Source organism: Amblyraja radiata, chromosome 1, assembly GCF_010909765.2.
Source record: "Amblyraja radiata isolate CabotCenter1 chromosome 1, sAmbRad1.1.pri, whole genome shotgun sequence".
In the NCBI taxonomy this organism is placed as follows: domain Eukaryota; kingdom Metazoa; phylum Chordata; class Chondrichthyes; order Rajiformes; family Rajidae; genus Amblyraja; species Amblyraja radiata.
The window spans coordinates 54,457,328-54,481,731 of record NC_045956.1 but is presented as its reverse complement, the minus strand read 5'-3'; the positions used below and the strand labels follow the sequence as shown (position 1 = coordinate 54,481,731).

The window sequence follows — 24,404 nt, the reverse complement described above, 5'->3', positions numbered from 1 at the left end:
ACATCAAGACCTGGAGCAGGGCCTTACATCGCCCGGCGCAGCCTTAACGGCCGCTGGACTTGCCATCGCCCGCCGGGGGCTATAACATCAGGAGAAGAATGGAAAACAGGGGAGAGACAATGACTTTTCCTTCCATCACAGTGAGGAGGTGGTTCACTGTGATGGATGTTTGTGTAAATTGTGTTAATTGTGTGTCTTGTTAATTGTTTCTTCTTGTTGTATGACTGCAGAAACCAAATTTCGTTTGAACTTAATTTGAGGTTCAAATGACAATAAACGATATTGTATTGTACATCACCAGTTGCTGGTGTCTTCTCTGGTGATGCTCTGCTAGACCTATATTGCAGCCATCTTTAGCTTATGCTTGATTTGGGGGCTAGACCCCTTCAGTTTTATCTTCAGCATATAAAAGGCATGCTCAATTGGGTTCAGATCAGGTGATTGACTTGACCACTCAGGAATTAACCATTTTTAAGCTTTGAAAAGCTCCTTTGTTGCTTTAGCAGTATGTTTGGGATCATTGTCTTGCTGTAGAATGAACCGCTGGCCAATGAGTTTTGAGGCATTTGTTTGAGTTGAGCGAATAGGATGCGTGTACATTAACCCTTAATAATCCATGCCATATATAATCTCCGTTACACATATATGCATGCAACCCATTACATGGTATTACGGTACTACACAGCTTTACACTAACAGGGTCAGCCGGCTCTCACAAGCCACGCCGAGCTGGATATGAATGGCTGGCAGTTTAAATGTTCCGGATTACTTATGGAATAAAGATTAATCTTTCACTATGTGTGTTGTCATGGATCATTCACAAACATGGTGTCAGAAGTGGGATTCGAACCCACGCGTCCAAAGGAGACTGCACGCTTCCAAAGTAGACCACTCTGCCTACGACATCCATGCCTTCTATAGGTCCTCATGAAAAACATTAACAATCTCTCGACAAACACCTACAGCCCCAGGGAGGGTAACCGACGAGGAAGTCATACCTGACGATCGTTCTCCTCACCGAATCCCGCACGCAATGAAGGACCGTGTCAAAACTGAACTTGACAGAATGGAAACACTGGGCGTGATAGCCCCTCCTCCTGGGTCTCCACCATGGTTGCAGCAGTCAAGAAGAACAATGACGAAATAAGGATACTCTAAAGATTTAAACACTGCCATCAAACGAGCACACCACCCGATACGGACGGTGGAAGAGGTCGTAGCCAGCCTGGGAAAAGCCACAGTCTTCTCTGTCCTACATGCAAATAACTCATTTTAGCAAATACTGCTAGACCATGCACCCTCCATGTTAACCACATTCTCGACGCCCTTCGGACTCTACCGATTCTTATGAATGCCATTTGGCATCAAATCAGCCAGTGAAGTTTTCCAACATACTATGGAACAACTCTTTACTGGCTACCCATGCGACATAATCGTGGACGACATCCAGATCGCCGGGCGCAACGCACAAGAACATGACTCAAACCTGAAGCGGGTCCTGGATCGAGCCAGGGGAGTAAACCTCAAACTCAACCCCCCTCACAAGCGCAGGTTTCGAGTCGACGCAGTGACTTACGCGGGCCACGTGTTCACCAACAACGGCCTCAGGCCAGACCCTTCTAAAACCATTGCCATCAACAAAATGCCAGCACCTAGACGTGACAGCTCTACAACTATTTCTAGTCACGGTAAACTACCTGGGAAAATTCATCCCAAACTTCAGCGAGCTGTCAGCCCCGCTGCGACAACTGACTCACAAGGATACACACTGGTCCTGGCACCAGCACCTGCAGAGGGCATTTGAAACCCTCAAACAAGTCTTGTGCCCCAACCCTCACATACATCGATGCCGAGTTACCCGTCACCCTCACCTGTGATGCCTCCCAGTATGGACTGGGTGCTGCTTGTCTACATGACGACGGGAAGGGTCCCAGACCAGTTGCCTATGCCTCCCGCACCATGACCAACACTGAACATCGCTACACTCAAATCGAGAAGGAGCTGCTCACGGTAACTTTTGCCTGTAAGAAATTCAAAGACTTTATCTTTGGCAACCCGATCATGCTCGAAAACAGATCACCAGCCCCTGGTCAGTATCCTCAGTAAACCGATCCACACGGCACCAGCGCGTTTACAACGCATGATGATGGAGCTACAGAGGTATGACATCAGTAACCTACAAACGTGGTAAGGACATGCACTTAGCTCACACCCTCTCACGGGCACCTCGCCCAACCTGCGAAAAACGCCTGTCCGATGGCGAGCACGAGGGGTATACGGTTATGATGGTCTCCTGCCTTCCATCCGCGAGCTCAGACATCCTAGTGACACAAACATCTGCAGACGAAACGCTGCCATCGCCTGCCACTGTCATCCGCCGCGGCTGGCCAGACAAGCAGCACCACCTGTCGCTGGCTATCCGCTCGTTCTACCCTGTCCGCAACGAACTGGTCATTCAAGACGGCATTATAATGAAAGGACATAAGGCAGTTATCCCGACGTCTCTTCACAGCAAATACTTCGATATTGTCCATGCGGGCCATTCTGCTGCAGAAATAACCCTCCAACATGCAAAAGGTATGCTTTTCTGGTCTGACATGGCTGACTACATTCTCGAGAAAGTTGCTGCCTGCCCGATTTGCAACAGCCTGTCCCCGCACCAACAGAAACAACCACTTCTCCCGCACTTGACTTACCCTGGTCCACAGTAGCAGCCGACATCATTGAGTGGCACGGTAAACAATACCTGGTTCTAGTCGATTCCTACTCAGGATGGTTCAAAATCGACCTGCTCAGTAGCCCGATCTCAGCCATGGCCATTCAAAAACTCACTCGCCACTTTTCTGTCCACGGAGCACCCCTCAAGCTACTCTCAGTCAATGGAACTCAATTCTCCAGTCAGCTCTTCAAGGATTTCACAAAACGCTGGGATTTTCACCACATCACCAGCAGCCTCGAGTACCCGCAGTCCAACGCTGACCGCGCGGTAAGAAGTGCAAAAGAACTAATGGAACGCTCACACAGGGCCGGCTCTGATGTTTATCTCGACTTAACCTACGGAACATCGTTCACGACCCTCTCCTGGGATCTTCGGCCGAACGACTCATGTCACGGCAAACCCGCTCCACGCTGCCTATGGCCAAGCAACTGCTAGAACCACAAGTTCGTGCACCGTCAGTGATCCAATCCCAGCTCCAACGCCACCGCGACATACAAAGAAAATACTTTGATAAAACCAGTTCTCCGCTTCAACCGCTCAACAAGGGACAGGTTGTCCGCTTACGGTCACTCAGCGGCTACGACTGCCTCGGAGTCATTCTGCAGTCAACCGTGGAGCCACGCTCATACCTGGTCAGTGTTGACAACGGCATCTATCGACGCACCCGCTAATACCTCCTCCCGATTAATGAACCGGCACCTCCACGTCCTTAGCCTGTCGGTCTTCCCTCACGCTCCACAAATGCCACTCCAGCGATTCTTCTGCCGGTGCCAGCGCCATCCCTGCCTTCCCCGGTGCCCCCATCTCCACCGGTGTCTTCTCCTCCGCATTCACCCGATAAGGGACTTGCTCCCTCAGAGAAGAATGAGGCGCGCGAGGGGTACTACCGTACACGTGCAGGTAGTGTCTGCAAGCCAAACCCGCTGATTGGACAGTTCACCGGCTATACTTGAACTGTGCATGACCCGTTTCATTTTATGTGCTCACATATGCACAAGCAAATACAAGTGAAATAAAAAATGCCCACACCCTATACTGGTGTTTTACAATATGCTTCACTAACCACTCTATATATGCTTTGCTTCTTTAAGAGGAAGGATGTAGATTAAACCTTATTAATCCATGCCATTTATAATCTCCATTACACATATATGCTTGCCACCTATTACATAGTATTACGGTACTACACAGCTTTACACTAACAAGGTCAGCCGGCTCTCACAAGCCACGCCGAGCTGGATATGAATGGCTGGCAGTTTAAATGTTCCGGATCACTTATGAAATAAAGATTGATCTTTCACTATGTGTGTTGTCATGGATCATTCACAAACAATGTGTCTATGCACTTCAGAATTCATTATACTACTATCAGCAGTTGTATCATCAATGAAGATAAGTGAGCCAGTACCTTCAGCAGCCATACATGCCCAGGCCATAACACCCCCACCACCATGTTTCACAGATGAGGTGGTATGCTTTGGATCTTGGGCAGTTTCTTCTCTCCTCCATACTTTGCTCTTGCAATCACTCTGATATCAGTTAATCATCGTCTCATCTGTCCACAAGACCTTTTTCCAGAACTGTGGTTGCTCTTTTAAGCACTTCTTAGCAAACTGTAAACTGGCCATTGTTTTTTTTGTGGCTAACCAGTGGTTTGCACAGTATTTCTGTTCATGAAGTCTTCTGTGGAAAGTGGTCAATGACAAATCCACACCTGATCCCCTGAAGAGTGTTTCTGATCTGTCGGACAGGTGTTTGGGGATTTTTCTTTATTATATAGAGAATTCTTCTGTCATCAGCTGTGGAGGTCTTCCTTGGCCTGCCAGTTCCTTTGCGATTAGTAAGCTCACCAGTGCTCTCTTTCTTCTTAATGATGTTCCAAACAGTTGATTTTGATAAGCCTAAGGTTTGGCTGATGTCTCCAACAGTTTTATTCTTGTTTCTCAGTCTCATAATGGCTTCTTTGACTTTCATTGGCACAACTTTGGTCCTCATGTTGATAAACAGCAATAAAAGTTTCCAAATGTGATGGAAAGACTGGAGGAAAGACTAGGTGCTGAGAGCTCTCTTATACCTGAATTAAGGATGTAATTAAACACACCTGAACAATTACAAACACCTGTAAAGCCATGTGTCCCAAACATTATGGTGCCCTGAAATGGGGGGACTATGTATAAACACTGCTGTAATTTCTACATGGTGAAATCAAAATGTATAAAAATGGCCTTTATTAAATTCTGACAATGTGCACTTTAACCACATGTGATTTTTTTTCTATTACAAATCTCAAATTGTGGAGTACAGAGGCAAATAAATAAATGATGGGTTTATGGAGGGCACTATATATCTAGACTTATGATTGCATTGAGAGCTAAACAGGGAAGAGGTGGGCAATATTGCAGAGTTTAACAGAACTCCTGGCAGCATTTATAGACAGAACAGAGAAACGTTACCTGTAAGCCATACAGTGCACCCACGAAAGCCACCTCTGGTTCCTACAACTTGTCCACGCTTGTTCCTGCTGACATGGTGAGCCTGAAAGGTGACATTGGTTGCTCTCTGTTTGCCCTGTAACATTTCAACAACGGAAAATGAATGCCAAGTACAATATGATTAAAGTTATTTCTTGCGGAGAAAAAAACAATGCACAACTCTGCACTGATAGCTGTCAGACTGACAAAAGCACATAAATACCAGCAAATCAATTGGGGAAATTGCACTGAACTTCTCCAAGAATGCAGAACTTAAAGACAAACAGCAAACTCCACTTCCTCAATACAGGTTCCTTGGCCATAAATATCAACTCATGAGAAATCTGACTACTTGCAATCACTGCTTCCCACTTAACCTCATGTTGAGCGTCCAACTTCATTCACCTCCATGACATCACCATCAATCACCATCACCCCATCAACCACCAAAATCCTCATCTCCCCAATGCACAATTATTGTTTTTGCAATTCCACTGCTTTTTTAACCAAATCTAATTTTGCATCCTTCAGTCCATCTCAACATTATGGTGGCCTTAATGGGGAAGCTAAATAAGAAATCAGGGAGAAAGGAATAGAATGTTATTTTGTAAGGGCTAGATAGAGCAGAAAGAGGCTTGAATGAAGCAAGAGAGCCCATGATCTCAATGATCTAGTGGATAGAATGGCTGGTTTCTATTATATATTCTACACAATCCCATTGCACTTGCAATATGCTGTGGTTTTAGCTCCAGAATAAATACGCTAATTTAGAATTCTGAATATTGTCCTTCAAATAAATTCTCAGGACAGTCCTTGGATTTTTATTTCCAGACAATTATCTTGAAAAACTATAAATACCCTTTTCTAAGCTAAAGTTGAAGTTGTGCAGAAACCACAACATCCTTTCAGTTATCAAGAAGCCAGTACAAAAGTAGCAAGGTCTCCTAATGATTTAAGCATAGGGACGAGAATCTTAAATTTGACGCGGTGAGGTCACCGTGTTTGAACGTATGCAAACAAGGTGAATGTGATGGGGCAGGGCCACCATAGTACTGAGATGGACTGAAGGGTGCAACATTAGATTTGGTTGAAAAAGCATTGGAATTGCCAAATTAGTAATTGTGTGAATTGGGCAGATGAGGATTTTGGTGGTTGATGGTGATGTTAGGGAGGTGAATGAAGTTGGATGCTCAACTTGGGGTTAAATGGGAAACAGTGATTGCAAGTAGTCAGATTTCCCTGGAGTTGATATTTAGGGACAAGGTACGTGTAGTGAGGGAATGGAGTTTGTGGCGAGGTTAGGGAAGACTGTGGGTTTAGCCTGCCTAATGTAGAAATGAAATGAATAATGGATCACCCAAGCCTGGCTATAAATCGTAAGTATACATCAGAGCCATACTACGTGTCTAATTCAGTTCTTGGCACCGTGAAAACATTTTGACACGAGATGACAAAATACCCTGGACAATTTTGCAGCACTTTAGGAGTTAGGAGTTTAAAAAAAAGTAATGGGGCAAAAGTTTCCTCTGTGAAAAATGCTGCCAGGACATCTATGAAGCGCTTGTTGCTTCACTGGGTGTCGTAAATCTGGCACAAGGTGAGAAGGTAAGTAATATGTGCCTTTCCTAAAGCGGGAAGTGGAGCACTTTGGATTAGAGAACCCTGAAAATTATATTTTCTCTTTGCAAATATCAGTTTGCTTGTAATTTACTTTCAATAAATGATTTTTGGTCTATTATCTCTGGAATGTTCAGTCTGTTGCTTGGGATAGCAAAAGAACAATTACTATGATTTACACGGGGGGGAGGGGGAGGGGGGGTTAGTGCATTAATGTTGCCAAGAAACAGCATCGAACAAAACAATAAGAAAGCCATAGTGGGAGAGGAGTAATCTAAAACCGCATGTTCAAATTACTAATGCAACAAAACTAATCTCGCCAGAAATTAACAGAACATCGTGACACGTTTAAGAAAGAACTGCAGATGCGGGAAAAATCAAAGGTAGACAAAATTGCTGGAGAAACTCAGCGGGTGAGGCAGCATCTATGGAGCAAAGGATTAGGTGACATTTCGGGTTGAGGCCCTTCTTCAGATTGATGTGGGGGTTGGGTGGGGGGGAAGAAGAAAGGAAGAGGCGGAGACGGTAGGCTGTGGGAGAGTTGGGAAGGGGAGAGGAAGGAAGAAGAAAGCAAGGACTACCTGAAATTGGAGAAGTCAATGCATACCGCTGGGGAGTAAACCACCCAAGCAAAATATGAGGTGCTGCTTCTCCAATTCGCAGTGCAGGGGCCGCGGAACATTTTTGAAAGTGGGGGGGCTGAGCGATTGGCCATTGAGTGGAGGGGAGGGAGGGTTTTGGGGGGGCAGTCGGTTCCCATCATGGCTGGTTGTGGTTTTGCAGTGTGTGCTTACTGTGTGCTTTTTCTGAGATTCTGGATGTCGGAGGTCCTCAGAAGAAGAGAAAAATACGCTTGCGGGTCGGATAATTTCGGGTTATGAAGCATGTCTCGCCAAAAACGTGGAGGGGCGGCTGCCCCCGGATCGGTGGCCCATGCAGTTTGACTCACTCTGGCCATGGAGGAGGCCCAGGACATAACGGTCGAATTCGGAATGGGAGGGGGAGTTGAAGTGCTGAGCCACCGGGAGATCAGGTAGGTTAATGCGAACTGAGCGGAGGTGTTGGGCGAAGCAATCGGCAAGCCTGCGCTTGGTCTCACCGATGTAGAGCAGTTGACACCTAGAGCAGCGGATGCAATAGATGAGGTTGGAGGAGGTACAGGTGAACCTCTGCCTCACCTGGAAAGACTGCTTGGATTCTTGGATGGAGTCGAGGGGGGAGGTAAAGCGACAAGTGTGGCATTTCCTGTGGTTGCAGGGGAAAGTACAGTGGAGGGGGTGGTTTGGGTGGGAAGGAACAAATTGACCAGGGAGTTACGGAGGGGGCGGTGGACTCTATCCCCTACTCCCGATTCCTCCGTCTATGCCACATCTGCACCCAGGATGAGGTGTTCCAAATCAGGGCATTGGAGATGTCCTCATTCTTTAGAGAACGGGGGTTCCCCTCTTCGACTATAGATGAGGCTCTCACCGGGGTCTCCTCTATATCCCGTAACTCCGCTCTCACTCCCCATCCCCCCATTCATAACAAGGACAGAGTCCCCCTTGTCCTCACCTTCCATCCTACCAGCCGTCACATACAACAGACAATCCTCCAACATTTTCGCCACCTACAACAGGATCCCACCACTGGCCACATCTTCCCATCTCCTCCCCTTTCGGCTTTCCGCAGAGACCGCTCCCTCCGTAATGCCACACTTGTCGCTTTACCTCCCCCCTCGACTCCATCCAAGAATCCAAGCAGTCTTTCCAGGTGAGGCAGAGGTTTACCTGCACCTCCTCCAACCTCATCTATTGCATCCGCTGTTCTAGGTGTCAACTGCTCTACATCGGTGAGACCAAGTGCAGGATTGGCGATCGCTTCGCCCAATAACTCCGCTCAGTTCGCATTAACCAACCTGATCTCCTGGTGGCTCAGCACTTCATCTCCCCCTCCCATTCCGAATCCGACCTTTCTGTCCTGGGCCTCCTCCATGGCCAGAGTGAGTCCCACTGCAAATTGGAGGAGCAGCACCTCATATTTCGCTTGGGTAGTTTATACCCCAGCGGTATGAACATTGACTTCTTCAATTTCAGGTAGTCCTTGCTTTCTCCATCCTTCCCCTCCCCGTCCCAGCTCTCCCACAGCCCACTCTCTCCACCTCTTCCTTTCTTCTTCCCACACCCCACCCCGACATCAGTCTGAAGAAGGGTCTCGACCCAAAATGTCACTGATTCCTTCGCTCCATAGATGCTGCCTCACCCGATGAGTTTCTCCAGCATTTTTGTCTACCTACGAACATCATGGCATGATCAATACGTCTTGAGCCACAACTTCCAGTTGTTCCAATTTACACTCAAAGACCACAAGAATAATTATTACCCTTCTAATTAAGACTGCAATGCATGCATAAACTGGTGATATAGGAATTGTGGGGGTGGAGATGGGAGGGGAGGGGGAAGTGATTCTGTATTTATGCTGAATAATCCGGAGCTGTGGAATGTTGTCCATGCTACTGTGTTGCACAAGTTGAACTGAAGGAAGCATTGTGGGTCAGTGGGAGTACGAATCCGAAAGGAATGTACCTTTCCTCCTCTGCAGTAAGCTAATCAGACGGGCCGGAGAAATTATTACAATACAAATAAACTTCCTTCTTCGGTTTCATAACTTCAATCATCTTAAAATAAATTTACAAACTTTTTTGACATTTACACTGAAACTGTTGACCAAAGCAACAACCCTCAATTTGTTTTCAGGTGGAGATTCGTCACACACTTAGCTCTCACGGGAAATGTATAATAAACTGTTGTTTTATTTTTGACATCAGAGTACCAAAAATACTAAATCCCTGGTCTCCTTTCCTGATGTAGCTTTGCTGTCAGCCAATTCATCAGCTGCCAGACATCTGCATAAATGCATATAAACAACTTTGTGTGGCTAATTCCACCCTCCCCCATCCTAGTTTTACGGTCGTCCTGTTGAGTCCCTGTTTACTTGTCGTCACCTATCCCAAACCAAACAATGCCCTGAAGAATGTCTCGACCCGAAACGTCACCCATTCATTCTCTGCAGAGATGCTGCCTGTCCCGCTGAGTTACTCCAGCTTTGTGTGTCTATCTTCGTGAAACAGCATCCGCAGTTTCTTCGACGCAATGCCCCATATTTCCTTGATTATTGGTACTTTCTTTCATTCATTTCTCCTAAGTACCATCCATATCTCGTTTCCCTTTCCCGTGACCCTCAGTCTGAAGGGTCTCGACCCGAAACATCACCTATTCCTTTTCTCCAGAGACACTGCCTGACCCACTGAGTTACTCCAGCTTTTTGCGTCAGTCTTCGGATTAAATCAGCATCTGCAGTTCCACCCTCCACAATAGAGGCAGCCGTGTGGGATCAAAGAAAACGCCTAATGTTCACAGGCACTTCACAGTTTTAGTGCTCAAATGTAAATCCTAGTTCCTGCTGATTTGTGTCCTATTTTTGCTCAAGTGCAGAGAAAAGCGAGGTGTTGTATTTTGGGAGCACTAACAAGGACAGAACCAACATAATGAACAGTAGGGCTCTGGGAAGTGTTGGCCTTCATCAGCCAGAGCAATGAGTATAAACATTATAAGGTTATATGGCCATAAGTGATAGGAGCAGAATTAGGCCATTCGGCCCATCAAATCTACTCCGCCATTCAAACAGCTGATCTATCTCTCCTTCCTAATCCCATTCTCCCGCCTTCTCGCCATAACCCTTTTTTTTCATTTCACTGCACATCTCGTATGTGTATGTGACGAATAAACTTGACTTGACTTGACACCCAAAGAAGATACAAAATGCTGGAGTAACTCTGCGGGACAGGCAGCACCTCTGGATAGAAGGAATGAGTGACGTTTTGGGCTGAGACCCTTCTGAGTGAGGGGAGAGGGAGATACAGAGATAAAGAAATGTAAGATGTGAAAACGAGACAAAGGGAATGGACATCGAGGAAAATATAGAATAGATCATTGTTAGCTAGGAGAAGGTAACAACAAAGCAAACAGAGATAAAATGTAAAGGAGGACAGTCAGACTGGTGGGAGAACTGGGAAGGGGAGAAGGGGATGGAGAGAGAGGGAAAACAAGGGTTACTTTATTTATTATTTATCATTTATTATAAACCCACTGGCTCCTACAGCTATCTAAACTACACTTCTTCCCACCCTGCTTCTTGTAGAGACTCTATCCCCTACTCCCAATTACTCTGTCTACGCTGCATCTACGCCCAAGATGATGTGTTCCATACCAGGACATCTGAGATCCTCATTCTTTAGAGAACAGGGATTCCCCTTTTCCATCACAGATGAGGACCTCACTAAGGTCTCTTCGATATCCAACAGTTCCGCTCTCGCTCCCCCTCCCCCCAATTGTAACAGGGACAGAGACTACCTAGTCCTCACCTCACCTTCCACCCCATCAGCCGTCGCATACAGCACATAATCCTCCAACATTTTCTCCACCTCCAACTGGATCCCACCACTAGCCACATCTTCCCATCTCCACCCATTTCCGCTTTCCACAGAGACCGTTCACTCCGCAACACCCTGGATAACTCATTCCTTCCCACCCAAACCACCCCTCCCCAGGCACTTTCACCCCATCAGCAACACCTGTCCCTATACCTCTCCCCTCGACTCCGTCCAAGGATCCCAACAGTCTTTTCAGGTGAGGCAGAGGTTCACTTGCACCTCCTCCTGACTCCTTCTCGAACGAGCAAGTTCTACAGATCCGGAGGACAGGCGAGATCCTGGGGAGGTGAAGAGGGGGAGTGGGGGGATTGAGGGAGAGGAGTAGGGAGGTAGAGGGGGGAATGGGGGAGGTGAGGAGGGAGAGTGTGGGAATAGAGGGAGAGGAGTGGGGGTGATAGGGAGTGGGGAATAGATGGACTCCCCCACACCCATCCCCCTCTCCCCCTCCCTCCCCACTCTTCCCCCTCTCCCCCTCCCTCCCCACTCTTCCCCCTCTCCTCTACCCAATCTCCCCCTCCCTCCCCACTCTTCCCCTCTCTCCTCCTACCCCTCTCCCTCCCCACTCTTCCCCCTCCCTCCCCACTCTCCCCCCTGCCCCTCTCCCCCTCCCACCACACTCTTCCCCTTCTCTCCCCTACCCCATCTCCCACCTGCCCCTTGATAATATATCAAGGGGGGTAGTTAGCGTGTGTGCGGGGGAGTAGTTAGTGTGTGTGACTCTGCATGCTGCACCCCCCCCCCCTCCCCGCAACCATACGGTGGGAGAACAGACCCAACGGGTCTGCACTTGGTCTAGTATACTATTAAGTCTCAACTTGTTTTTCTGTCTGTCTGTGATCTCAGGAGCTACGCCAAAACGGTGCACAGTAACGCAAAAGGTTTTGCACCACCTTACTCACCTTTGTCACGTCTGCTTTGCTATAAAGTTTTGTTCAGATTGATCTATTTCACAAGAAATTTTACATTTCTTAATTTAAAAAGTCAAGATTTTAGAACAAATTTCACTATGCAGCTATTTCTTCAGCTGTCACAATTGCTACATTGTTGCAATCTCGGCACACTCAGCCCAACCTGGCTGACAGCACTAGAAATGTTGCTATTCCTTTTTTTTGTTTAATCCTGGCAACATGGAGGGAGGGTTTTAAAGTCACAGTACACTGCATTTGGAATAAGGCAAACTGAGCAACCCCTGTGCAGTTGGGGGCTATGGATGAGTGCAGGAATCTTGCGTTGGGGGAACGGGGTGAGTGGTCCAATATTGCCTTGGGGGACCCGTGTTGGGTCCCAGTTGGTCCAGTGGCTTTCTAAAACCTTGGATAGGCCACAGTTGGGTTATTGTGTGCAGTTTGATTCACCTATTTCAGGAGGGATGTAGAGGCTTTAGAGAAGATGTAAAAGAGGTCAGCATGATATTGCCAGGATTAGAGGGCCTCAGCTACAAGGAGAGGTTGGACAATTTTGGATTCTTTTTTCTGCAGCATAGAAGGTGGAGAGGAGACCCGATAGAAGTTTTAAGAGAGGTATAGATTGGATGGCATTCACAAATACTAGAGTTCACATAACGTGAGAGGAGAGAAGTTTAAACGACAAGTGCAGGGCATGTTTTTTTTACACAGGGAGCGCTAGGTCCTGGAACGTGCTGCTAGGGGTTGATAGTGGAAGCAGATACGATGGGAGTGTTTAAGAACGTTTTAGAATAGCAGATGAATATGCTGGGAATAGAGGAATATGGATTATATGAAGGGATTAGCTTAATTTGGCATCATGTTTGGCACAGGCATAGTGAGCTGAAGGGCCTGTATTATGATCATATCAAATTGTCACAAGTGTAATTTCTGAACTATACTGCAAGGAGGGCTCAGGGAAAAATATGGCAACTTAAAAGAATGTGTGGGCAGAACCTGTGGTACATTCCAAGTGATCAACAGGCCATGTTCTGTACAAAGTCATCCACAGTTAAAATAGTGAATAATGTTCTAAGTTAAAGAATAGCTTGTAAGGAAATTATAAACAGAATTATTCACTTGTATAGAGACTGGTGTATGTGAAGCTGGGGTTGGAGCTGCATAAAAATACATATTAGTGTATGTCCATCTTGAGCAAAGCAAATGGAAGCAAATACTAAATGCAGGACTAGATCAATGGAGAAATGGCTAGGCTGTGCAGACTTCATTCTAACCCCATTGTGTGCACAATAAATTAGTAAGATTAAACGAGAACTTACCAGTTTGAAGTTTGATCTTGATTTTATGAGGAGTTACGATGAGCGATTATGTGAAGAAGGGCCGTCCGTCTGCGTGCGCGTCAATCTTCAAAGCAGCGGTGTTAAATCACAGATAAAAAAGACCTGAGAATAGTAAGATTGTGAAAAACTTGAACTTCCATATGACCTTGATAATATGAGGGTGGGAGCGGTGGGCACGTAATCGCTCATCGTAACTCCTCATAAAATCAAGATCAAACTTCAAACTGGTAAGTTCTCGTTTAATCTTACTATTTTACTTCGGAGTCACGTGAATGACTACGTGAAGATTTCAAAGCTCTGTGATTTTACGCCGGTTACGAATCCAGGCGTCACACACTGAATGGATTGACCATGGATGCGTGTAATCATTAAAGCATTCAGACATTACGTAGTTAAGTAAAGAAACGGATGCTTTAAATGAAAGAAAAGTTTTTTAAAAAGTTACCCCTCCCAACCTTGGGGGGGAAACTAAGGGACAGAACTTAAAATGGTACGTGCAAACACCCCCAGTCCGGTTATAGGTTTTTTATAAAACCGGTGGACCGTTATTTCATTCGTCCATCCTGCAGCCACTAGGATGTCGTCAAGGGGCACGTCCATAGCTCTTGCTGCTGACGTAGTTGCAGTCCTGATGGAGTGAGATTTAACCATATAAATGTTTACTCCTGCTACCGCCATTACCTCTTTTGACCATCTGGAGATGGTTTGAGTTGACACCTTTTGGTGTGGTTTTTTTTTTATGGCTGATGAGGACCGATTGTTCTGTGCCTCTGAGATTCTCCGTAACTCTCAGATAGTGGTGTTAGTATGTTGCCACCCACACAACCGTTGGTCCTCTGGATATGCCAAGAACTGGATCTCCATCCCTGGCATTCCTGGCCTGCTCTGTTTATCAGGTTCCTGATTAGGAATGTTATGTTGTTCATATTGGTGGTCATGTAGTCCAACCGTAGCTTTTGCAGTGTCTGGACTCTTTGTCAGCATACCACCTTCAGGGTTAGTTATAGGCGGTCCCCACTGTCAAAGTAGGGCTTGTACCACGCTCACATCCCATGTGTCCGTGTACCTTGGCCTTGGAGGTCTTAAATTGTAAATTCCCTTCATGAATTTTGTTGTAAAGGGGTGCATTCCTATCGAACTGTGCCCTGCTTCCGGCATCAGATTGGAGGAGAGTGCGCCTCTGGCACTATAGATGCACTATAACTTAGTTTATAGTTATAGTACAGTTGATAGGAACTCCAAGACATCCGTTATCCGAACTGTGTTGTATTTGTTCGGACAGTCCTATGCCTTGAAATGGCCTCCTCAGAATCTGCAGACCAACAAGTTATACGTTCATGTAGTGGATGATTGCTCCCTGTAACTGGGTTCACTAGGAGGTCCCTGCTCTTGGGTACAGCCATTACTGGCTGGACTATAATTCCCAAAATTTTTGGGGACCAGGCTTGAGTAGGCCAATCTGGCACTACCAATATGCCTGTGGCTTAGTCTTGCTTGATTTTTGTCAAGCATCGGTTTGTGAGACAAATTGGCGGAAAGCATACATAAACATTCCTCCCCAATTGAGGGAGAAAGCATCCACTGCCTCGCTCCTGGATCCAGCTCGCAGGACACATATCTGGGTAACTAATGGTTAGTCTAGATGCAAACGGATCAACATCTGGTATGTCAAATCGTGTAGTTATTTTGTTACTGTCTGATTCAACATCCATTCTGTGTTGTTATTAAACATTCATGATCCAGCATCTGTCACCGTGTTATATCTACCTCGTAGATTTCCCAAATATTCCTCTCGATACACCAGTGCCAAATGAGGTTCGACAATCTGTCGTAAGATACAGATTTCACACCACCCTTGTTAATGGATATATGCCACCGCAGTGGTGTTATCAATCTGAATTTGAACAAGCACCAGTTGCATATCGCTACAGAGAACCTTGAGTCCATATTGTGCCCCCAACAATTCTGGGTAATTGATTCCATGTGTTGGGGAATTACAGACTCCTGCTCATTCCATCTGCCCCTACAGCTTTAGACTGTGTTGGTGTCTCCCCATCCTTAGCCGCTTGCATAGGTCTGAAGAACCCTCGATGGCTATCGAGCAAAATTTCCCTGAGCTGTCTCCCATTCGTTATCCACCATAGTTATTCAACGATGGCCTCTGCTGGCAATCCATAGTTTGCCAATTCGGCCTGCATATAATCTGAGTGTTCATTCCTTTGCTTGCTGTAAGTTCTGGTAATGCAAAGGCCCGTACTGCTGGGAATGCAGCTACTATTTGCCAATTACACTCGCTGTTTGCCTGATAGATGGCTAGAATTTGACTATCAGGTCATTGCAGGCTTAATTAATATTGTCGTTTGCCCCTAGGCAAAGTCACCAACATATTTACTGTTTTTGATAGTAAATTCTAGGTAATCAATTACCCTTGTAGGTGTCAATTTTGATTTAACTGGATGGATGAGGTAACCAATTCTTTCAAACAGGGTTTTGGTTTGCTTGACTGATGCTTCTGACAATTCTTGGTGACTCCGAAATGAAAATGTCCTCCAAATATGTCATTACTATGTGGTTTTGAGACCTTTGTAGGCCCAGAATTGGTTTCCGTAGTTTTGTCAATAGTCTAGGAGCTGATGTCAACCCATTTGGAAGATCCATACCATCCAGTTAAACTTCAAATATCTCCTGTTCTTAGTGAATAGACACCGAATAGTTTGCATCTTTGAGGTCGATGCATGCCATGTGACCATTCTATAGGAAGCTCCTATAAAACAGTAGTTAAACCGTAACAAAATTACTGTTTCTAAAAGTCTATACTGCACAAGTGAGTTACACCTGGATGAAGTGACATCCTCCATCTGTCACGTCCTGAATGGCAATCCTGCCCAAAAATACTGGGCCTGCCTCGAAGACAATTCCAGTCCGAGTTCCAAGTCTGCTTGGAACCTGTGTATGTCGTGCAGTAAAATTATCACGTTATTATCTGTTTTTAAAAACCCCGTTCTGAAATTTCTTGTTATTGTCATTTTGAACAAGAACACAAGAGTAAATTATCAACATGTAACTGCTCCACAATCCCTTGTTTCAGTAAACCCAGACCCACCTACCTCCATCCATGGCTACCGGTGGTCTTGTGGTAAGCCCAAAGGCCCCTGATGCGGATTCCTTTCCTCTCCTTGATTGGGAGTAGGACTGGTAAGGAGTGTGGATTCCATGGTTCTCCCGACCTGGGTCTGGTCTGAAACCTCATCATACTGAGCCTGCCTTGTAGGACAATTCTGGCCATTATTTTGAGTCTGCCTTGAAAGACGACTCTGATCATATTTCCGTGCCCAGCTTTCAAGCTACCACCGGATTCAGTGAACCGCCCACTGAGAGTGAGGTTCATAGGCAGCCCTGAAAACAGGTGCTGCCGCAGGCTCCTGAGGATACCTGTGCTGACATGGCCCTTCCAGTGGACCTAAATGAGATTCTAGCTTTGGTCAGACAGAAAAGGACCATGAATGCTCCTCTCCTTAGAGCAGGAGACATTTGTGCAGCCTGAAAACAGGTGCTGCTGCCTGCGGGTTCTCCATAATACCCGGGCTGTCAAGAGCTAGATTCCATGCAGGGAAGCACCCAGTGGAACCTGGATGATTGCAGAAGCACTTATTTTCTGTTTGTTTGTATGGAAGCTTATTATTCCTTTTATGTAAAGCATTTTGGTGTTGACTTAAACAGTGCAATATAAGTAAAACTTACTTACTTCCTTTCTTCTGCTTGTCCCTGGGAAGGTTTCCCCCCCTCTCTTTGTACTCTGATTCAGAGTGGTTTCTTCCACATGTAGTTCCCCCTTCAATGGGGAAGACATTGGGCTGCCCCATGTGCGAGGCTCCCGGCACCGGCACTGCTGTAGGCCGTGCTGATACTGCTCCCTCCGTTGGAGCAGATTATAGTTGGAGCAACTTCTCCATAAGTTGCTCCATGTGGGAGAAGTCATCCTCAGACGCTCTCCGTTGAGGGAGGGTATCCCTCTTCGCCGGACTCATCTGAGTCAACGGTTTTGTTTAGACTTGCGGGTGGCATTACGTCCCGCAGGGCAACCATGGAGCTCCTGCTCCCGCGCAAAGTCTCCTGCCGATTCTGCTGTCGGCGCTAATGTCGGGAAGCGAGGCTCCCGCTGATGCTGCTCCCTCCTTTGGAGCAGATCATTGTTGGAGCAACTTCTCCATAAGTTGCTCCATGTGGGAGAAGTCGTCCTCAGACGCTCTCCGTTGAGGGAGGGTATCCCTCTTCCCCGGACTCATCCGAGTCAATGGGTTTGTTTAGACTTGCGGGTCGCATTACGTCCCGCAGGACAACCATGGAGCTCCTGCTCCCACGCAAAGTCTGCTAATGTCGGGAACAAGACCGTTGCCCGCTATTTGGAAGGCTGCGGTCTTCGGCAGCCGACATCCCCGCGGGCCGTCTCCTCGACATCTGGGCTCTGAAAAAACTTCAAGCCCTAAAGAACGCAGGTAAGTGATTTCAACTTTCCTTACCTGCTCATCCCGGCGGCCTGGGAGGTTCAATGCCTGCCAGTCCGTCGTGCGTGTTGCGTTCAGACGTAATTACGCGCACGCAGACGGACGGCCCTTCTTCACGTAGTCACTCACGTGACTCTGAAGTAAAATCCTATGGAGGTACTGATATTACAAATTGTGAATAGTTGTCATGATAATTACACCTTTCTACCAATACTGACGTTCCTGACAACAGGGTGGATTAGAATTAAAACATAACAAGTTTGTTAAGATATTTCCATTTTAGGCAAGGCCAATACAATTGAAGATAGAAAATCAAAACAACGAAGATGTAGAAAATGTGACGTAATCGGAAAATGCCAAAGATGCTCTGATAGGGTGGAGGTCTGTTTGACATTTAAGGTAGGGATCATTTTTTTGACACCTTTCGCAGATGCTGTTTGACCGGTTGAGTTACTTCAGCACTTTGTGGTTTCAACATCAGCAATTCCTTGAGTCTCTACCTATAACATGAATTTGTGTTTTCTCTCTCTCCTCAGATGATACCAGATCAACTGAGTATTTCCTGCATCCATTTTGATATAAACAACCCCTTTTGCTTTGCATGTTAAGGGCCTGTCCCACAATCTATTTTTTAGACGACTACAGGTGATTAGGCTGTCGCCACATGGTCGGCGGGTTGTCGCCTGTATGGTCATGAGTAGTCTCCTCAGTCGCCCAAAGAGTCGTAGCTCCTTTCTGGTCGCCGCTGGATTTTCAACATGTAGAAAGGTTTTCGGAGACAGTCGGCGACAGTGAGTTTGAAGCCAATGAGCGTAGCTTGACTTCTCCTGGCGTAGTTGCTATTGTAATTGCCGCCAGGTTAACGTAGGTTGTGGCCAGGTGACATAGGTTGTCGCCGGTGCTGACTTCGTTGTTGTTAAAGTAATGATTCTATTTCAAATTTTATGTCGAAGGGGGTCCAGTCGCCAGTTTTTCGGCGACCTGCTACGACTATGACAGTCGCCTAAAAATAGCGTGTGGGACAGGCCCTTTACAGTTCCATACGCTTTACTTTGGAGATAAATACAATGATTTGTCTCTTCAAATGCCCAAGCATATTTCCCTCATCACTAAACAGCCTTGGCCTTAATCTCCGACCCCACTAGAGGCCTGTCCTTCCTACTCCCAATCTCTCCTTCCCTCCTCTGCAACTTAAAACATTCTTATTTCTGAAGAAGGGCCTCAACCCAAAACCTGACCCGCTGAGTTACTCCAGCATTTTGCGTCAATCTTATTTCATTAACCTGAAATGTTGACTCTATTCCTCTCCACAGATACTGTCCGTGTATCTCCACCCTTTTCTGAATTACAAAGGGATCACATATTGAACTCCATTATCCTACCAAAATCTTTTTGAATTCCCCTGATTTAGTTGCCAGTTTTTGTCCGGATCTCTCACATACCCTGTCTTACGAAAAATCACCAACTACATTACCCCACATTTCCCCCCCCCCCCCCCCACGTCCTTCCCCATGGCATCTCACTTGCTCAGCCTGTCTCCCTTTTGCTCAAACTCCTACTCCTCTCTATCTTCCACTCCTTCCCCACTATCTGCACTTTCTATGAATGTTTCCTGCCTTTCTCCCTCCATCCTCCACAGCTCTCTCTCCATTTATCGTCCATCACCCTCTTCTGCTCTGCCGTATCTGTCCTCTCTCTGACCAAGATTTACCTTTCAAGACAGTGAGTCTTGCATTCTCCCCTCTCCTTTCCCCCATCTTCTTCCTCATCTTATTTCCTTTCCTGTGAGGCAAGATCAGCCACTTGTAATGTTACATTTTTTTTCTTTCTTTGGCGTGGACTATGTGGGCTGAGGGGCCTGTTCCAATGCTGTGTAGCTCTGGGACTCTCCAACGCCCAATTTCTTGCTATCTAATCTGCAGCATATATTTCCAGTAATCCCATTTTTAAGATTTGCTGCAAATTCTTCTTGTGCATATCGACAGGGCGGCACAGTGGTAGAGTTGCTGCCTTACAGGCCACAGACCATGGTACAATCTTGACCATGGTTGCAGACAATATGAATTTTGTATGTTCTCCCTTTGACCACGTGGGTTTTCTCTGGGTGCTCCGGTTTCCTTCCAACGTACAGGTTTGTAGGTTAATTGGCTTATGTAAAATTGTAAATTCTCCATGTTGTGTTGGATAAAGCTAGTGTACGGATCGCTGGTATAAATAAAAGTGAGAAACATATATTTAGCATGAACTCAGTGAGCCGAAGGTCCTGTTTCCACGCTGTATCTCTCAAGTTGAACAGAGGGATCTGGGAATAACCGTGCATAGTTCATTGATGGTGGAATCTCCTATAGATAGGGTGGTAAAGAAAGCTTTTGGTATGCTAGCCTTTATAAATCAGAGCATTGAGTATAGAAGCTGGGATGTAATGTTAAAATTGTACAAGGCATTGGTGAGACCAAATCTGGAGTATGGTGTACAATTTTGGTCGCCCAATTATAGGAAGGATGTCAACAAAATAGAGAGAGTACAGAGGAGATTTACTAGAATGTTGCCTGGGTTTCAACAACTAAGTTACAGAGATAGGTTGAATAAGTTAGGTCTTTATTCTCTGGAGCGCAGAAGGTTAAGGGGGGACTTGATAGAGGTCTTTAAAATGATGAGAGGGATAGACAGAGTTGACGTGATCAAGCTTTTCCCTTTGAGAATAGGGAAGATTCAAACAAGAGGACATGACTTCAGAATTAAGGGACAGAAGTTTAGGGGTAACATGAGGGGGAACTTCTTTACTCAGAGAGTGGTAGCGGTGTGGAATGAGCTTCCAGTGGAAGTGGTGGTGGCAGGTTCGTTGGTATCATTTAAAAATAAATTGGATAGGCATATGGATGAGAAGGGAATGGAGGGTTATGGTATGAGTGCAGGCAGGTGTGACTAAGGGAAAAAAGTTGTTCGGCACGGACTTGTAGGGCCGAGATGGCCTGTTTCCGTGCTGTAATTGTTATATGGTTATATGGTTATAAGTCTAAAGTCTACCTGATCTGCAGAGTATTTCCAGCAACCCTATATTTCAGATTTGCTGCAAGTTCTTCTATATATCACTGTTGCAGCAAGTTGTAATTCCCTCAGTTTCTCGCTGTGTTACTGTCATCTACCTGGGTGCACCTGCACAGATCAACAATTCATTTTCCTTCCTTCGTGGCACCAAATAAATTACGTCATCTGGATAGCAATGGAGTGCCATAGTCATTTGGTTTGTTCTCTCCACTCCTCTCTATGTAATTTAAAACACTTATGTTTTCTCACATTTCCAATTCTGAAGGGGAATTAATAATTGCTTGAAATAATATATCTCTCTAGATGACATAATTTGCTGAGTATTTCCTGCATTCATTTTTATTTATTTCAGATTTCCAACTGATATATTCTGCAGCTGTTACATATAGTTTAGCTGGGAAAGGGGTCATAATTTGTCATGCTAATTCTCTAATTCACCTTCCTCTATTTTTAAACTGATAAACTGATCATTTTTAATATATGTATTTCCTGCTCTTTGACAGCTTTAAAAGTAATTGTGTTATGCACCAACTCTCCCGTCCACTCTCTGGTTCCCCGATACCTCTCCCTGCCTCTCCCTCCTCCAGTTTTTATATCTCTCTATCTCTCCCCCTGTCTATCTCTCTCCCCCCCCCCCCCCAAATCTCTCGCTCTGTCAGATTGCATCACAGCTTGGATTGCCAAGTCCACAGGAAACTGCAGAATTGTGTAACAATTTCCCTGCCCATCACACAGAGCAGACTTTTCACCATTCACTCCGACTAACGCTTCACGCTGCCTCGGAGCAGCAGCCAACATCATCAAAGACTTGTCCACCCCGTTTCTTCTTCTCGCGGTTCCCGTCAGGCTGAAGGTACAGAAGCTTGAAAGTGCGCAAAAGCACAGGAGCAGCTACTTCACCTCTGATACCAAGTTTCTGAAAGGTCCTTTCACAAACTAGGGTACTGTCCGATTCACCTCTACCCCATTGGGCTTTGTCTTTGTCATTGTCAGTAGTGCTACAATGCTGAGAACTGTATTCTGTACTTTGTATCTTTCCCTGTGCTCTACCTATTGTTCTGTGCAAGCACTCCCCCACTTACGCAACAGGTGACTAACGTAAACTCGCACTTACACAAAACAATTCACAATTCGCAACATAAACAGGTGGTCCCATTTCCTGAATTACCTGTTACTGCAGCCATATTTATAGACTCATTTCAGAGCAATCGAAATAGAGAAACCACTGATGCTGAAAACTTTGAAGGGACATTTTAAGAATCAGACAAGTTCAGCCAAGCCCGGGCTCATAACACGGAGTGATTTGGATGCTTTTCAGCAGTTAGACCTGCACCCAGCAGGTTTTGAGAGGCGGGTTGATCCTTGGGTTTAATAAAAAGTGAGAAACATATATTTAGCGTTGGGAGGATGACGAAGGCTTTCCGTCTGCTTCATCTCAGTGTCATCCAGCCTCGCTGCTAGTCCGGTTTGGGCAACTGTATGTTGCAATACTGAGAAGGCGAGCGAGGTTGAGGAAGGCGGTGGTGAGCAACTCCCGGCCAAGTCACCGACATCTTCCTCAAGGTGAACCAGCAAGCACTTCTTCACCCACTGCCACGCCATCCAGTTGACGCGGCTGTTGTTGCGGCTCACGTTGTAGCCCCTGGCCGACAGCGCTTTCTTCAGGCCGCTGCCACCAACAGAAGGCAACGGTCGCTTTGTCCGCTTTGCCGCTCCCCCCCTCCATCGCCGCCTCCTCCTCATGCTTCCACTTCTGCTGTCCCAGAGTCGCTGACATCTTCCACCTGAATCAGACTGATTCAGTATGAAGAGGGGTCCTGACCCAAAACGTTATCTATCCATGTTCTCCAGAGATGCTGCTCCAGAGATGCTGGGGTTACTCCAGCACTGTGTTGTTTTGTGTATTAACCAGCATTTGCAGTTCCTTTGTTTCTACCTAGTTTGAAGGTTATTCCGACCAAAATCTGACATGCATGTATTTATGGAATGGACACCTTGCGTAAGTCAGGGAATGTCTGTAGTTTGACTTGATTATATTTATGTGTAGTATTATCCGATAATAAAATGTTTCATTATACCTCCGTACACGTGACAATAATAAACCTAACCTCTTAGGCGCCCATGGTGCCGATTACCTCTTCCACCCCTCCCTTCCACCTCCGTCTTCACCCCATCCCTTCTCCACTCCGCCCCCCATTCACCCCCACATTCCCCCTCCCCCCCCCTACTTCCCCTTGCTCCACCCCCTCACCCCATGCCTTCTCCATCTCTCTCACCCTCCACACTTCATCATCCTCCCCACTGATTCACCCCCACCTCTTCCCTCTATCCCCTTCCTCTCATTTCCACCCCACTCCTCTCTTCCCATACCCTCCCTGCATCTTTCTCTTCCCCCCTCCCCTACATCCCCCTCTCCTCCCCTTCTCTCCCCAACTCATTCTTCGCACTGCCCATTCCCCAACCCCAATCCTCTCCTACCTCCCCTTCCCCCACCCCTCTGCCCCACTTCTCTGCCTCGCCTCCCTCCACCGTTTCGCTTCCACTTCCCATCTCCTCTCACCCCTCCCTCCTCTTCCCCATATACCTCTCCCATTCCTCCCCACCTCTCCCACTCCTCTCCACCCTTCATCTCTCCCCACCCACCCCTTCCTCTTCACCCCACTCCCTCTATCCCCTCCTCCCCACTCCCTCTATCCCCTCTCCACCCCCTTACTTCCCCCCACCCCCTTCTTCCTTCCCATTCCTCCCCCACTCCCTCCCCATGTTCCCCTCTCTCCCCCCTACCTCTCCTCATCACTTCACTCCCTCCTCCGCCACCCCCTTGTCCCCTCAACCCTCCCCGTTCCTCAACGCACCACCCTGATCTCCCCCCCTCTCTCTCCCCCCGCGGCCGGCCGCGGCTCTCACCCAGTTGGGGTTGTTGTTGAGCTTGGCTTTCTTCACCAGCTTGTCCTCCATGGTTGGCGGCGGCGGCGATGGAGGAGGAGGAGGAGCAAAGATCCGCTATAGGATCTGTGGGAGGAGGAGCGGCGGCGGCGCAGGGCGGATGACGACGTTGCAGAGGCGGGGCCTGGGCGGCCTCACGACAGCAGGGGCGGGAGCAACGTATCTTGGGGGAGGGAGGGAGGGAGGGGGCGAGAGGGAGAGAGGGGGAGAGAGAGAGAGGGGGAGAGGGAGAGAGGGGGAGAGAGGGGGGAGAGGGGGAGAGGGGGAGAGAGGGGGAGAGGGGGACAGGGGGAGCGAGGGGGAGAGAGGGAGAGAGAGAGAGAGGTAGAGGGAGATGGAGAGAGGGAGAGAGGGCGCGGGGAGAGGGGGTGAGAGGGGGAGA

General features: G+C 47.0%; 1 protein-coding gene across 2 annotated transcripts in view; it reads right to left on the bottom strand.

The window, feature by feature from the left end:
- Nucleotides 1-24,071, bottom strand: part of papss1 (3'-phosphoadenosine 5'-phosphosulfate synthase 1) — a 99,202-nt gene extending 75,131 nt beyond the window's left edge. For both annotated transcript variants that reach the window (XR_004412220.1, XM_033022115.1), the window contains exons 1-2: nucleotides 23,984-24,071; nucleotides 5,173-5,287 (exon numbers count right to left, since the gene is read on the bottom strand). Coding sequence is in view for 1 of the 2 variants with exons in the window: in XM_033022115.1 (XP_032878006.1) it covers nucleotides 5,173-5,287; nucleotides 23,984-24,034 (166 nt within the window). In the remaining variant the exon portion in view is untranslated. The remainder of the gene's footprint in view (nucleotides 1-5,172; nucleotides 5,288-23,983) is intronic.
- Between the last annotated feature and the right edge of the window lie 333 nt (nucleotides 24,072-24,404).